We start from the raw sequence: 12,967 nt of genomic DNA on the forward strand, positions 1-12,967 counted from the left end.
CAACATCCGTAAGGAGATTTTGAGAAATTTCTTACGAAGAAGAAAAGACTTTGGATCGGCCTCAACTTTCTGCCTTTCATGTCGCCCTGATCGAAGCTTGTCATAAGCATTAGATGTATGTATTAATAATGATAATAATAATCGCGATGTTTTTTCTTCTCTCGTTGCCGAACATCATGGCTGGCTCGCTGGGTAGCAAAAAAGGGGCTGGGGTAAGTAAAGCAATTACCTAGTAGAGAGTACATACGCACGATACGGTAGTTAACCATTAAGCTCTAGCTAATTGCGGCTGCCCCCCCCAAACTAGAAGATCTGGAAATCTAGGAAGCGGAATCTAATTGGATCTGAATAGATCTACACACCACTAACCATTGACTTCGGCTGAAGTTTACTTTACAAGCAACATCGAATGAACTTTCTAGTCCTATGCCCCATCACTTGGCCTTGGTCACATCTCACCAATAATCTTTCACATACTGTGGTTGAGCATAATTTTTTTTATCTTCGCCATTATCATTGCCATTATGAGCATGGATATGACTACTCGGATCAGAGCGACAAGCCTCGCCTTCTAATCTTTTCCATGAGCAGGAGGGGGGACATACCCTTCGGTATTACCATTGGTGGGTAGGTACCTAGATATGTTTGAACTTCGGAGTTGTCGTACGCATTATAAGCATTACCTACTTGATTCCTATAAATCTACTTCAGCCATCTCTCAGCCACACAATTTGACACACAGTTATTGCGGACTCCCATGAAGAAAAGTCAAAATTTTCTCGCTTCCTTCCTTGACCTAGTAATTCGACGATGATCTACCTAAGTATGTATGATTCTCCCCGAGGTCGTTAGAGTTTTCGTTTTGAAGAGGTTGGCATGGCACGGTTGGGCTGTGGATATATGGGTATCTCGCTATCTGGGCATCGTCGGAGGTGGGAAAAGATTAAGAAAAAGTCGTCATTCCAGTATTGCGCATGATGTGTTCAGTGCCCAGGTGGAGGTAACAAGCATTATTCCAACCCTACAGCATTGATTGATTGATGAATGATCAACCATCCACAAATTCTAAAAAATATACTTCCAGACTCATATTCTTTTGAAAAGTACAGGGAATATTTGTTGTGTGATCGTTGCCAAATCATGGGATATTCGCTGAAGTGTCACATTCACCGCTCTCTATAGAAGGCTCGACACGTATATGTTGATCCATTTAAATACCGATGTTGACCATTACTCGCGATGCGGAGTCAGTGAGAGCGTAACCAGTCATAGCAGCCATAGCAGCCATATTGGGGAAGTTTGCGATATATTCGAATCATATTGAATGCTTCCACCGTTTTCCCCATTTTATCATCGTCAACACATCTTCCTCCTTCAGCGAAATCCCCCCTCACGCTCCATTTCCAACATACATGCATTTATTGGTATTTAGTTGGATATCTTCATAAATCGAATTCTTCCAGTGGTTTCAGGATACTCAACTTCGTAGTAACCGCACAGCCTTACTTCAGCCCTTTACATCGGCACTTGACCCAAAGAGCTCGAAGTAACGAATCGACCTTAAGAACTCTGCAGAACCAGCAAACGAACGAGTCTGGAAAAGCAACGGGAGCGATAGAGAGAGATACACGAAAAAGAGAGAACTCCAGTCTAGAGATCATCCAAACACGGCATAACGGCTAGTGTAATTGCTTATGCTTATGCTTATGCTCCAGCTCAGATTACATCCATTCTAGCTCGTTGCCTATACTCACTACTCCATTCCTACACGAAAGCATAGATTCGAATCTCGACTCCTTGATTCTTGGTACGTCGCTTTACCACAGAATTACACAACTTCTCCCTTACTTAGACTTGTCCTACAACATCTTTTGAAGCATCACAAACAAACCATTCCTCGTTACCTTTGAGAACTTCTGGATTGGACGATCAGTTCGAAAGATCAAACCCTTGGTTTCAACTCAGCCCTTGCACATTTTGAACATCCAGGTGTGGTTGTCTCGTCTGCCATCTGATCCTCGGGGCGCAAGGTACTTTGACCAATTGAGCTACTCAGTACATCTGAAACCCGCTGCATTTCGCATGCATTGGTCCATCCACGCACCGACGCCACTAGCCTGACCCTTTTTCCAATCATCGCCTACTTAGTACACCAAAGCATAGATATACCATTCGGAAATCCCACCTACCAATTAATCCAATCTATACCTTGCTGTTTGTTATAATAGCTTCAAGAAACCCTTGTCACCCTGAACGATTAGCCATTTCGAAAGTTTGGAACTACCATTAGAGCCATTTGCATCCTTGGTTCCATTTTGAGAAACGAGGGGTATCAATCAATTCCAAGCATTCCTTTCCCAGCGCCTACGACTCCATTTGGTATTTTAGACACTGCACACTTTCAATCTGGTCCAATTATTCCCTGACGAACTTGACATTTCCTTACTGGACCGAAAATACATTTACTTCTGGCAAGGAAGAGCTGGACACTGTAGGGAGAAAAGCATTGGAGCATACGAAAGACAATTAAAACCTTCTGGAGGAAAGATCAAGAAAGGGAAAAAAAGAAATCTAGTATACTTACATTTCTCCCTCCAGCCTCGATAGAAGATATTTACATATATCGTCTACAACTCTCCCCCTTCCATACATCATTCACATTTCTCATCGAAAACCTCGACATTCTTCCTCTTATAGACTTCCTTTAGGGTTCTCAGCATCCTTCGAAAATACAATCCATCTTTGGAATTAACCCTTGACAAACCTACCGTCAATCCAAACCCGGTACTTCGACCGATCGATTTTCACTGGGGTCAATCGTCAAGTCACTATTACAACTCTCTTTTCAGGACCACAAACTACATTGCGATTACGACCAATACGAAACGAAACGAAACGAAACATAACATAAGACAAAGACTACAACAACGGGGTACTTCAATTTAGATTTCAGTTGAACTATCAACTTATCGATTCGAGAAGAAAGAAACGACAAAATCATACCGTTTCACCAGTCGCTCATATAAATAACACAAAGTGGTTACTTGCTAGCTGCTTGCTTTAAGTTGCTTCGGCCTATTCGCTGACCTCCTTCACCTCCCTCACCTCACCTCCACCGCACGAAAATCCTCCGCGCCTATCTGCATATCATCATTTTGGCCCAATCTGCTTCAGCCACTCTTTACCCCAAAACCAAAACCCCTGCTTTTTCGATCCGCCCCTAAGAACGCCTTTGTCAGGCTTGCGGCGAGACATTTCCGGATTTTTATATAGCCAACTGATCCTCTTCAGTGCCTCCACGCATAGTAACCAGCTGCGCCAACTTCATTCCTCTACAGGATTCCGCTGGCCGGATCTTTTCTCACTCGTTCGCGAAATTTAAGATTCAATATTACGAGCTTTGTGGTCGTCATTGTTTTTCTTAATTTCTTATCGAAATTTTCTCGAAAGATTTGATTCACCTTTGTCGTGTTGTATTTTTCCATCCGACGATTTCTTTCCCTATTGTTTTCTATAGCCGAGTGTACTTTAACCTCAGCCGATAAACCACAATAGGATTGAGGCCTGGAGACAATAGAAACAGTCGCATTCTTTTTTCTCCAAAAAAGACAATCAATATAGGCTCGGGACAATAACGACTTTCCTTTTTATGACCTTATAGCTTGGTGTATCTTTACTTTTATCTTTTTGTTACGAGAGCACTATTCCATTTCCCTATATCAAACGTTGATCAAGTCACGATCTACAACATTACAAGTCAACCACATCGAACCACAACGTCGACAACCAGTACGATATCACTCAAGACACCATGTCGCTCAAATCAAACGTTCCCAGAACCTCCAATGAGGTGGCCTTAGGTCACTTTGTTTTCCAAACAGTTTCTCAAGATATGATCAACTACCTTGCTCAGAAGGCAAGAGAAGTTATTCAGTGCGAACCTACACAAATTTCCTCAAGTCAAGGCCCCTCACCGCCGCGAACTCCCCCTCAAGAGAAAAGATCAGCATCAGATTTGCCGTCATTAGAGAGATTCATTACTTCTTTGATCAAGAGGTCCAACGTCCAAGTACCTACACTCATGACCAGCTTGGTATACCTAGCTAGACTAAAGAAGAGACTGCCACCAGTTGCAAAAGGTTTAAGATGTACAGTTCACAGAATTTTCCTTGCAACACTGATCTTATCGGCCAAATTTCTTAACGACTCATCACCAAAGAACAAGCACTGGGCCGAATACTCGAATGTCCGAGGTTATCCAGACTTTTCATTTACCAGGACAGAAGTCAATCTCATGGAGAAGCAGTTACTTCAGCTACTCAACTGGGATTTGATTGTCAGTTCTGATGATCTCTACACTCATTTGGAACCTTTCCTTACTCCAATCCGATTTGATTTGGATCGAAAGCAAGAACAATACCGCCTTCGCGAAGCACGTCAACAAGCTCAACGAGAACAAGAAGCTCTTGCAATGCAAAACATGTCCTTCGACCCAGCCGGAAGATACTGGATTCCAACAACCGAAGAAAAGTACATGCCATACTACGGCGAGCAACAATCCCTCTTCACTTCCGAAGATCCATACAACCACTACTCACCACCTTCATCATCCGAGATTCCCGGTCTTACTCGCAGCGGTACTGCCGATACTCTCGACGCCATGTCCTCCTCTGCCTCGTCTTACATCTCCGAATTATCTCGCTCGGGTACACCTCTATCATCTGTCAGCAGCTACCTTGACGAGAACGATGCCATGCAATGCGATACCTACTCCCCTTCAGGCGTGACTGTCCAAGTTGCCGGCGCTGATGGCAAGCTCAGACCTATGCTTCCCTACGAAATTGATAACATGGCTCACCATGACAACATGGCAATGGCAGAGGAAAAACGTCGCGCGCCCAAGAAGTCAAAGGGCAACTTCTTAACACGATACTTTGGTGGTCAAAAGAATCTCTCCACTGCGTGAAGTTCTTATGCACTTCTCATTCTGGTTTCGGATCGGGAGTTTATCGGAAGGAAGGAAGAAAATGGCGTGTTTGGTTTACGAATTTCTTTGTATCAATTGATGAATTTTCGTCTTTTTTTTTTTTTTTTTTTTGCTCTTATCGAACTTGAGAATGGGGTCTCATGAGCATGAGAGTTTGCATTATATCACATCTTGCATCGCAAGGAGTTTATTGGGCGTTTAGATTGGAGTTCAATCACATCACATCACATCGCATCATGGATGGGAATGTGGAAAGAGATGTCAGAAGGATAATCTTGATCTTCAGGATGAGAAAGCAAATCTGGATTTCTTTTGCCATCTGGAATAGGATGAGATGTCTTTTTGACCGGAAGGATTGGGATGGATGGACGAATTGGGACTTGGGCACGGGAATACCCTGAGTTATTTGAAGTGCATATACGCTGGGACTGGGTGGAAACACGTGATAACGTCAACGTTACATAAGCATGGAATGGCATTGGTAGCATTAGCATAGAATTTTTTGGTCTGGTTGGACCTGATCGGCATGGATCTGATCGCTTGTGTTCGTCAGGGAATACATTGAAAGGTGGATTTTAATTATTAATATGTTACACTGCTACCAAGTTTGCTTGTGCCTTTTGAATTTGTGACTTGTGTGAGATTGTCAAGATGACTATTCTCTCTGATACCAAATATTGTGTTAGGGGAAAGGTGCTGGTAGAAGTCTACTAGTGTATGAATTCACTTCAGAGGTCGTTTACTGCTGGCACTGAGAAAACTGTTCCTGGAAGACAAACCTTTTTTGGGTCAAATCGAACAACTGTTATTCTGATCCGGCCGTGATAATCTTCATCAGAGTCTTTGGTGTAGTTATGAGTCTGAATAGAGTGATATCCAAAGGACTATCAACAAAATAGCAGTATACACAAGAGATCTTGTTCCCAATAATCTATTCGATATGAGTCATTGAGAAGGTGTTTGATTCTACACAGAAATGGAACAAGCCGTAGGTGACTTTCAGCTATCTTCGAATATGGAATTTTTCCTTTTGCTTAAATCAGTAAGTTAAATGCATGGGGAAGATTGTTGAGATGCCATTCTGAACGAAAAGAAACGAAGTGTAATTTCGTTTCGCATTCACAATTTTTTATTTACTTTGTCTATAGTTGATCTGTTCTTGTACTTATAATGGGAACGTTGATTTACATTGTTTTGTAATATTTCCATTGATACTTGTACCAGTATGAATGATCCCATATACGAAGCGATTGCTATCGCAATGGGTGCGAGATGTTGCGTTTGAGGTATGAGCGAGGCACTCGCAGGTTGTAGTGAATGATGGAATGATGGAAAACACATTTTTTGGAAGTAAATATATTAGGTTGTCGTTTCTTGATATTTGTCTTTGTATTTGTATGTTGAATGACGGATACTAGTTGCGTATTCACTCTGCCATTCTGTCATTAATTTCTCACATTGAGGTAGTCAATTCCGGGGGTTTTTAACTCTACAAAATAGGAAGACTAAATTGATGGGGATGGGATTCACTAGATTCACACAAATTTGATTTTAAATTGTTAAAGGATCTACCTGACTGTTTATGCATTTGTAATTCGAAACTTGAGCCTTTCGTGATATCTTTAGTTCAGTAACACAGTACTAGTCAGCTCTTGTTCGAATCACACTTGACTAGAGTCAAGTGCGATTCGTGGGACAACCGCCATGGTTCAGCAACAGATTTTCAATTTCAAACACCTTCCGTAATCTCGGGCTTGATTTAGGACCCATCAAAAGAACTTTAAGTGTGGCGTGGCACTCATCCTATTATCGCAATCCTCTACTAGCTCTCAAGTAGGCAGCGCGATACTTCATCCATATCTTCCCAATGCTGATCTCACTCATAACATTGAAGACTGACATTCATACAAAAGCCTGTAGTCATTGCAGGTAGCTGCCGAGTTAAGCATGAAAATGGTTTACAGAGCTGCTAGATATCTCCGGCGTCAATGCCACCGAAGTTTACATCATTTGCGATTGTTTCAGGAGTTGATGGGTATTGCTCCAGTACCTGCGCAAGGACACTGTGAATCATAGCCAATTGGCCTGGATACTCATCTTGTAGTAAGAGATGACATCCAAAGAAAAATGCTAGTGTAGTGAGGCCGTATCGAGGCCGCAGTGCTTTTATCAGCGTAGTACAGAGTACCGAAAACGGAAATACGGAATTATTGGTATCAAAATCGCCCTACCCCAGTAATTTGCTCATATCTCGATCAAGGATCCAGTTTCCGAATTGGCTAGTGCCGATAAACTGCTAGATGCGGGCACGATCCTCAAATTGAAGCTCGGCTGATATCATGCAACATATCGGCTTCGCTAAGGCTGGGAATACGAAGAAGCTTCCAAATGTTCTCGTGCGTGTATATGGTTTGGATAATTGACTGAGAACTATATGCTCTGGAAATGATTTCATTGAGGACTGAAATCTAAGATTAGAAACAGGACGAATCTGCTTTGGGTAGGAGTATTCGCTTCTTTGAAGTCTATCCATCAGAAAGAGGAAGTGGTCAATTGCACTCTGGCTTCAGGGAGTTGTGGCGGATTATAGTCTGTCTTGCTGACGCGACCAGTCATTGTAGTTAGATTCGGATTTTGCACCTTCCTCTTTAAGTAGACTACTGCAACTTTTGGCTTCAACGAGACTATTCTTTAAGGGCTCTTGATAAGTTTCTCCGCTGAAGGTGGCTGAAAATCCTCTCTTGACTATGAAAGGACAGCAATGTCCAATAGTACATATACGTACAATTGGACGGGGGGAAGAAAGTGCTTTAATGGCTTGTGTAGAATATATTTGGGTGCTCCATTGATTGGAATGAAGCGACGACTAGATTCTCGCATGCCTGGAGGATATTGCAATATATAGTCAAACAGTCCCATTGGAGTCCAACAAGATAACTACACTTGTACTCAACCAACATGAACAAGACAGTCCACTGCTTGTGATACTAGTTTTCTCTGATAACTTGGGATGATCTCTAATGACGAGAAGCTGTGTTGTCCAGTCCTGCACGCATACCCGCTGGGGTAAAGATGTTTCCAAATTTTTCGATGCTCTATATCGGGTAGTTGTGACAAAACAGAGCTATGACCGGGAGGGTCCATCACTAGGTTTTGGTATAATGTCGCGGTTAAGTGGAAAGTAGAAAATAGCTGCGAGGACGTCTGTAAAATGGGAATTAGTGAGTATAGGATCAGAACACAGAAAGATACGGTCGGATATCCATCGGGTAGGCGGATAGGTGTATTAGATGGGTCCTGGCTACTCGAGTTGGCTACCAAGATCTCATACGTAACTAGTTTTGAAAATGAAAGCAAGCATCAAGTCAGGTACTGGTCTCGGTTCAGGATAGCAAATCATCCCTCGACTCATCATGCACATAGCTAGGTTTACTCAAGATGTTTTTCGGGAGAGCGGGAAGGTCGGATATCGGATATAAATCATATCATGGCATGGCATGTCCGAGACTAATGAATTTAACACCGTGAACTAATAGCTAAGTTAACTCCGTGGACTAACAGCCGTGCTTCTAATCAGTGTGCGCTAACTCAGAACGCCTTTGGATTCGTACCTTCATGATTAATACTGCCAGGGTACTTTGCATATACTACCCATAAAATTCCTATAGACACTTTAAAATCACAACGTATAAGTTTCGATTCGTAAAGAACGGAAGACAATGGTGAATTTTCCAAAGACTACCGCATTATATCGAAGAGTCTTTTCACATTTCAAAAGTTCAATCAAATCATCCTCGATAGGGTCTTCGCTTGAAAAGCGCCACATCTCCTCCATGTTCAATAACAATGAAAAGTATAGGCCGCACATTTTAGTGATTGGCGGTGCCTATGGAGGGTTTTCTGTCGTCACAAATGTGTTGAACTTAATAGAGGGAAATCCTCAATTGTCTTCACCTCTATCCCCACCCCCACTGGAGGACTTCAAGATTCGTACGACTCCGCGAATAACAATCCTTGACGAACGAGATGGAATATGTCAGTAGTTCATCGTTTTTTTGACACCAAATATTAACATTGTTCCTCTTAGATCATACCATGGGATCACCGTTAGCCCATTCCAAATCAGAATTCGCATCAGAAGCATGGAGGAGATTTGACGACATTCCCATTCTGCATCGCAATAATGTTCGTACGATTCAGGGAAAAGCAAGTTCCATTGATATGGCGTCTCGAGTCGCCACATACCAGGAAAACTCAACCAGTCCGTTGATGGAAATCCCCTACGACTACTTGGTAGTAGCGACAGGGGCGAGTAGAAATTGGCCAGTAGTGCCAAAATCAACAACTAGAGAGGAGTACTTGCAGGATATTCATGGCCATATTGAAAGTTTGCGTCGTTCAAAAAGAGTGGTAATAGTTGGTGGAGGTATTTGAAGTAATTCCCCGCTAACGCTCACTATTGCTAACAGCATGCTTCAATATAGGCGCTGTTGGTGTGGAATTCGCTGCAGAGATCAAAGCCAATTTCCCAAACACAGAAGTTTATCTGGTTCAATCTCGTCCCCACCTTCTCCATGCCGAGCCTCTCCCCAACGAATTCAAACAGCGAGCAGCTGATATTCTTACTAAAATGGGTATCCAGCTTGTGTTGGGCTGTAGGGTTACCAAGATCTTAGATGATAGTACACCGGGATTCAAGAGTATGGTCACATTGTCGAACGGAATGCGTCTCGGAGCAGATCATGTAATACAGACGAACTCGCTCCACGTGGCCCGCACGGAGTTCCTCCCGAAAAAGGTCCTGGACTCACATGGGTGTATAAATGTCCGACCTACGTAAGTTTCCACTGTCCTATCTCCAAAGCATCTTGTATTAAACATTCCCAGGCTCCAATTTCCGTCGGATTTAGTAAACGCAGATTTTCATTATGCAGCCGGTGATGTAGTGTCATGGTCTGGCATCAAGAGGGTGGGTAATGCATTTATAATGGGTCAGCATGTTGCCACAAACATCGTACGTCAAATATGCAGCAGCCGAGTGAAGGAAAATCCTACAGCACTAGCTGTATGTCCTCAAATCAAACCCATGATGGCATTATCTATTGGAGATACGGCTTTGGTTTATCCTAAAGACGAAAACGATTCGTGGGGCGAGGAGCAACAAAATTTAGTTGTGGGACGAGGTCTTGGTATTGATTGTAAGTTGTCATTTTGGCACAAACCCTGATAGACTAACTGTTGTTCTAGTATGCTCAGCCTATCTTCGACTTTGACCTGGCTATATATGGCGATATCACCCAAACTCAACGGTTTTATACGTTGGATGATGGCTCTGATTCCCAGTGGATCATGAAAAATCACGGTCATAGCCACCGAGTTGTGAGAGGAAGGTGCTACAGCTTACAAGACGCTTGATAACAGCGTAGACAAGCGGGGCTCAATACGAAGAAGGATATGATTGATCAACCCAGAGGAAACGGTGGTTATATCTTTATTATGACATAAGATCATCAAAATCAATTCGGGTAATTAAAAGTAGTTTACTAAGTTTTTTTCCTTCAAAGAAAATGCCATGTGCATAAAATTGTCAGGGTTAGTAGATTTTTGGCATTTTACCTTCTAGTGTTGTTGAAACCGTTCGCCTGCCATGAGCGCAAACTCGTCAATAGACCGAGAGTGGGGAACCATTGTTAGGTGTTATTGATACGACACAAGAAAGATCTCGAATAAGTTAGTGAAAGAAATCTTGGTAGATCAACGGATTCTGTGAATATGAATGGACTACTGAATTTGGGCGTTGCAAATCACATTGTGATGTATCGTTCATGTATTTTTCGCACGTCAAACAATAATGATTTGAATATCAGGTTTGCAACAACAAGAAATTGTCAAGTTTTATTTGATCGGATCAGTAATCTCCTAATAGTTCTTCTGCATTGAAGCCTTCAACTCCGGAAAATCTGGCACAATAGGGTGAGAATTTCCATCCTGCCCTGCGATTGGTGGGGCCACATATTCTTTCCTCCCCGCTTTGTGTACCCGCCCGTTGATCGTGATGACATTCAACCGATCGTGGTCTTGTAAAATGGTAATATCCTCTAGCGGATTCCCATCGACTAGAATACAATCCCCGTAAAAGCCAGCTTGAATCTTACCCAGCTCATGATCTCTCATAAACAGTTTGGCGACCCCCGCCGTCGCCGCAATTATTGATTCCATAGGCGTAAAATCAAGGAGGTTGACGAAGTGCGCTAGATCTCGTGCGTAGGTACCATGTGGCGTCCACGCGAAGCCATAGTCTCCGCCAGGGAGGACAACGATTCCACGCTTGTGCATCTCGCGAAGAGCGCGAATCGCTGCGTCAAGTTCTTTTTGATAACCGACGGACTCGGCCTTTTCGTGTGTATAGCCGAATGCAGCGGCGTCGTTTACTAGTAGAGTTAATACTAGCATACTGCTTGCATGTCGGGGAATACTTACGAGTGGCAATAAGCCAGTTCAAAGCAGGTGCTACAATATGCTTATCTTTCTTTGCATCGAGCATCTCCATTCCCTCGTCGTCGGTGTAGGATGCGTGATATATAACATCGACGCCATGTCTGATGCACATCTTGACCGAGTCGCGTGCCCTTGCATGAGCACAGAGTCTTGCACCCAGGCTGTGGGCTTCATCCACGCAAGCTGCTGTTTCGTCATCGGTGTAGTAACAATCTTGTGCCGATTTTGTTTCAGTAATCTGTTATTGTTAATTTGAGCTTTTTTGTATAGAACTATGAACGTGAATAGACGGACCTCTTCTCCACTCATGCTTAATTTGACTTGATCTACACCAATGTTGACATGGTGTCTAATAACTTCTCTCATCTCCTCAGGTCCGTCGGCATAAGCTGTGATTCCTGCAACCAAAGTACCATCTCGACGGGCCATTTCTTTTCCATTGGCGAGATATCTCGGCCCCGGGATATCACCTGCGTTAATAGCATCTCGAATAACTACGTCGAGTCGTTCCTTTGCTGATGCCGCACCAAAACACCTGAATATCAGTCAATCTTCTGGTCAAAGTAAAAAGGAAGTTCAAGTAACGTTACTTGCATTGTGTAACCAGAATCGAGATAGCACTGTGCACTCCTCGCCGTCAAGAGCACATGCTCCTCAACTCCCAAGTCTCCTAATCTATTCAAATCGCCCCCATTCCACGAAAAGTGTGTATGGGAATCTCCCAACCCGCTCATCAGCGTTCTTCCGCGACCATTGAATACCCGGACTCTATGGTCCTTTCTCAATTCCTCGACATTCTCTACAATTCCTACCTCACTGATTTTTTCACCTTCGATCAACACATCGCCACGGTATGGGTCACGTCCAGTGGAATCAAGAATGTTTACGTCGAGAAAGAGAAGCTTAGACTCAGGGTGAGTACCTAGTATCTCGTAGTTTTTCGGCTGTAGAGAGGAGTCAAATTGAATATTGTTGATAGCAGCAATGTTTCGTGGGGGTCCGCTGTATCTTTTGGGGCTCGTTGTTTCCTCGAGGAGAATAGGAATCGGCGATCCAATTCGGGATGGTGCCATAGTGTGGCTTGAAGTAAGCTAATGATAAGGTAATGATGATATGAAGAGATAGGTAGTTCTCACATTACTTGTATTTTGAGAAAACCATTACATGGTATGTATTGTGCTGCCTCCCCAGTGTATATTTATATTCACATTGTGACCACTTACAGAATAACAACAACTCAAGCATAGACAGCTAGCTATCGACACCGGGTGACCGGACTAATGAATAAAGCTCGGTTGTTTGGAAGAGCTGACTATTAGTCCAAAATGGCCACTTGCCAGCCAGCCAGCCATCATGAAATTGCGGAGGTAAGAATTCAGCGGTACATGGAATGTGTGGATGTGGGCCCAATGATGCATGGCATGATGCGGGGTCTGTTCTAGTGCATTCTTGACCCAATCACATGTCACGTTTTGATCTCCG

General features: G+C 43.1%; 3 protein-coding genes across 3 annotated transcripts; 2 read left to right on the forward strand and 1 right to left on the reverse strand.

Moving 5' to 3' along the window:
* Nucleotides 1–3,351: 3,351 nt before the first annotated feature.
* On the forward strand, nucleotides 3,352–5,591 carry BCIN_03g05120 (hypothetical protein). The gene has a single exon (XM_001560732.2). The coding sequence runs from the start codon at nucleotides 3,812–3,814 to the stop codon at nucleotides 4,964–4,966; it is 1,155 nt and encodes a 384-aa protein (XP_001560782.1). The 5' UTR covers nucleotides 3,352–3,811; the 3' UTR covers nucleotides 4,967–5,591.
* Nucleotides 5,592–8,673: 3,082 nt separating this feature from the next.
* On the forward strand, nucleotides 8,674–10,525 carry Bcalo3. The gene is made up of 5 exons (XM_024692000.1): nucleotides 8,674–9,022; nucleotides 9,075–9,413; nucleotides 9,472–9,823; nucleotides 9,875–10,185; nucleotides 10,235–10,525. The coding sequence occupies exons 1-5, from the start codon at nucleotides 8,821–8,823 to the stop codon at nucleotides 10,258–10,260; spliced, it is 1,230 nt and encodes a 409-aa protein (XP_024547773.1). The 5' UTR covers nucleotides 8,674–8,820; the 3' UTR covers nucleotides 10,261–10,525.
* A 332-nt stretch (nucleotides 10,526–10,857) lies between these two features.
* Nucleotides 10,858–12,893, reverse strand: BCIN_03g05140 (hypothetical protein). The gene is made up of 4 exons (XM_024692001.1): nucleotides 12,080–12,893; nucleotides 11,780–12,020; nucleotides 11,468–11,723; nucleotides 10,858–11,418 (listed from the first exon to the last, which is right to left on the reverse strand). Exons 1-4 carry the CDS (start codon nucleotides 12,556–12,558, stop codon nucleotides 10,907–10,909), a joined length of 1,488 nt encoding a protein of 495 aa, XP_024547774.1. The 5' UTR covers nucleotides 12,559–12,893; the 3' UTR covers nucleotides 10,858–10,906.
* Between the last annotated feature and the right edge of the window lie 74 nt (nucleotides 12,894–12,967).

This window comes from Botrytis cinerea, chromosome 3, assembly GCF_000143535.2.
Source record: "Botrytis cinerea B05.10 chromosome 3, complete sequence".
Classification (NCBI taxonomy): Eukaryota; Fungi; Ascomycota; class Leotiomycetes; order Helotiales; family Sclerotiniaceae; genus Botrytis; species Botrytis cinerea.

Coding starts and splice junctions, on each gene's coding strand:
- BCIN_03g05120 (XM_001560732.2), top strand. CDS start 3,812: ATGTCGCTCAAATCAAACGTTCCCAGAACCTCCAATGAGGTGGCCTTA.
- Bcalo3 (XM_024692000.1), top strand. CDS start 8,821: ATGTTCAATAACAATGAAAAGTATAGGCCGCACATTTTAGTGATTGGC. Junction 9,023..9,074: donor TGACGAACGAGATGGAATAT/GTCAGTAGTTCA, acceptor TGTTCCTCTTAG/ATCATACCATGGGATCACCG. Junction 9,414..9,471: donor AGTGGTAATAGTTGGTGGAG/GTATTTGAAGTA, acceptor GCTTCAATATAG/GCGCTGTTGGTGTGGAATTC.
- BCIN_03g05140 (XM_024692001.1), bottom strand. CDS start 12,558: ATGGCACCATCCCGAATTGGATCGCCGATTCCTATTCTCCTCGAGGAA. Junction 12,021..12,079: donor CTCGATTCTGGTTACACAAT/GCAAGTAACGTT, acceptor ACTGATATTCAG/GTGTTTTGGTGCGGCATCAG. Junction 11,419..11,467: donor GAACTGGCTTATTGCCACTC/GTAAGTATTCCC, acceptor TAACTCTACTAG/TAAACGACGCCGCTGCATTC.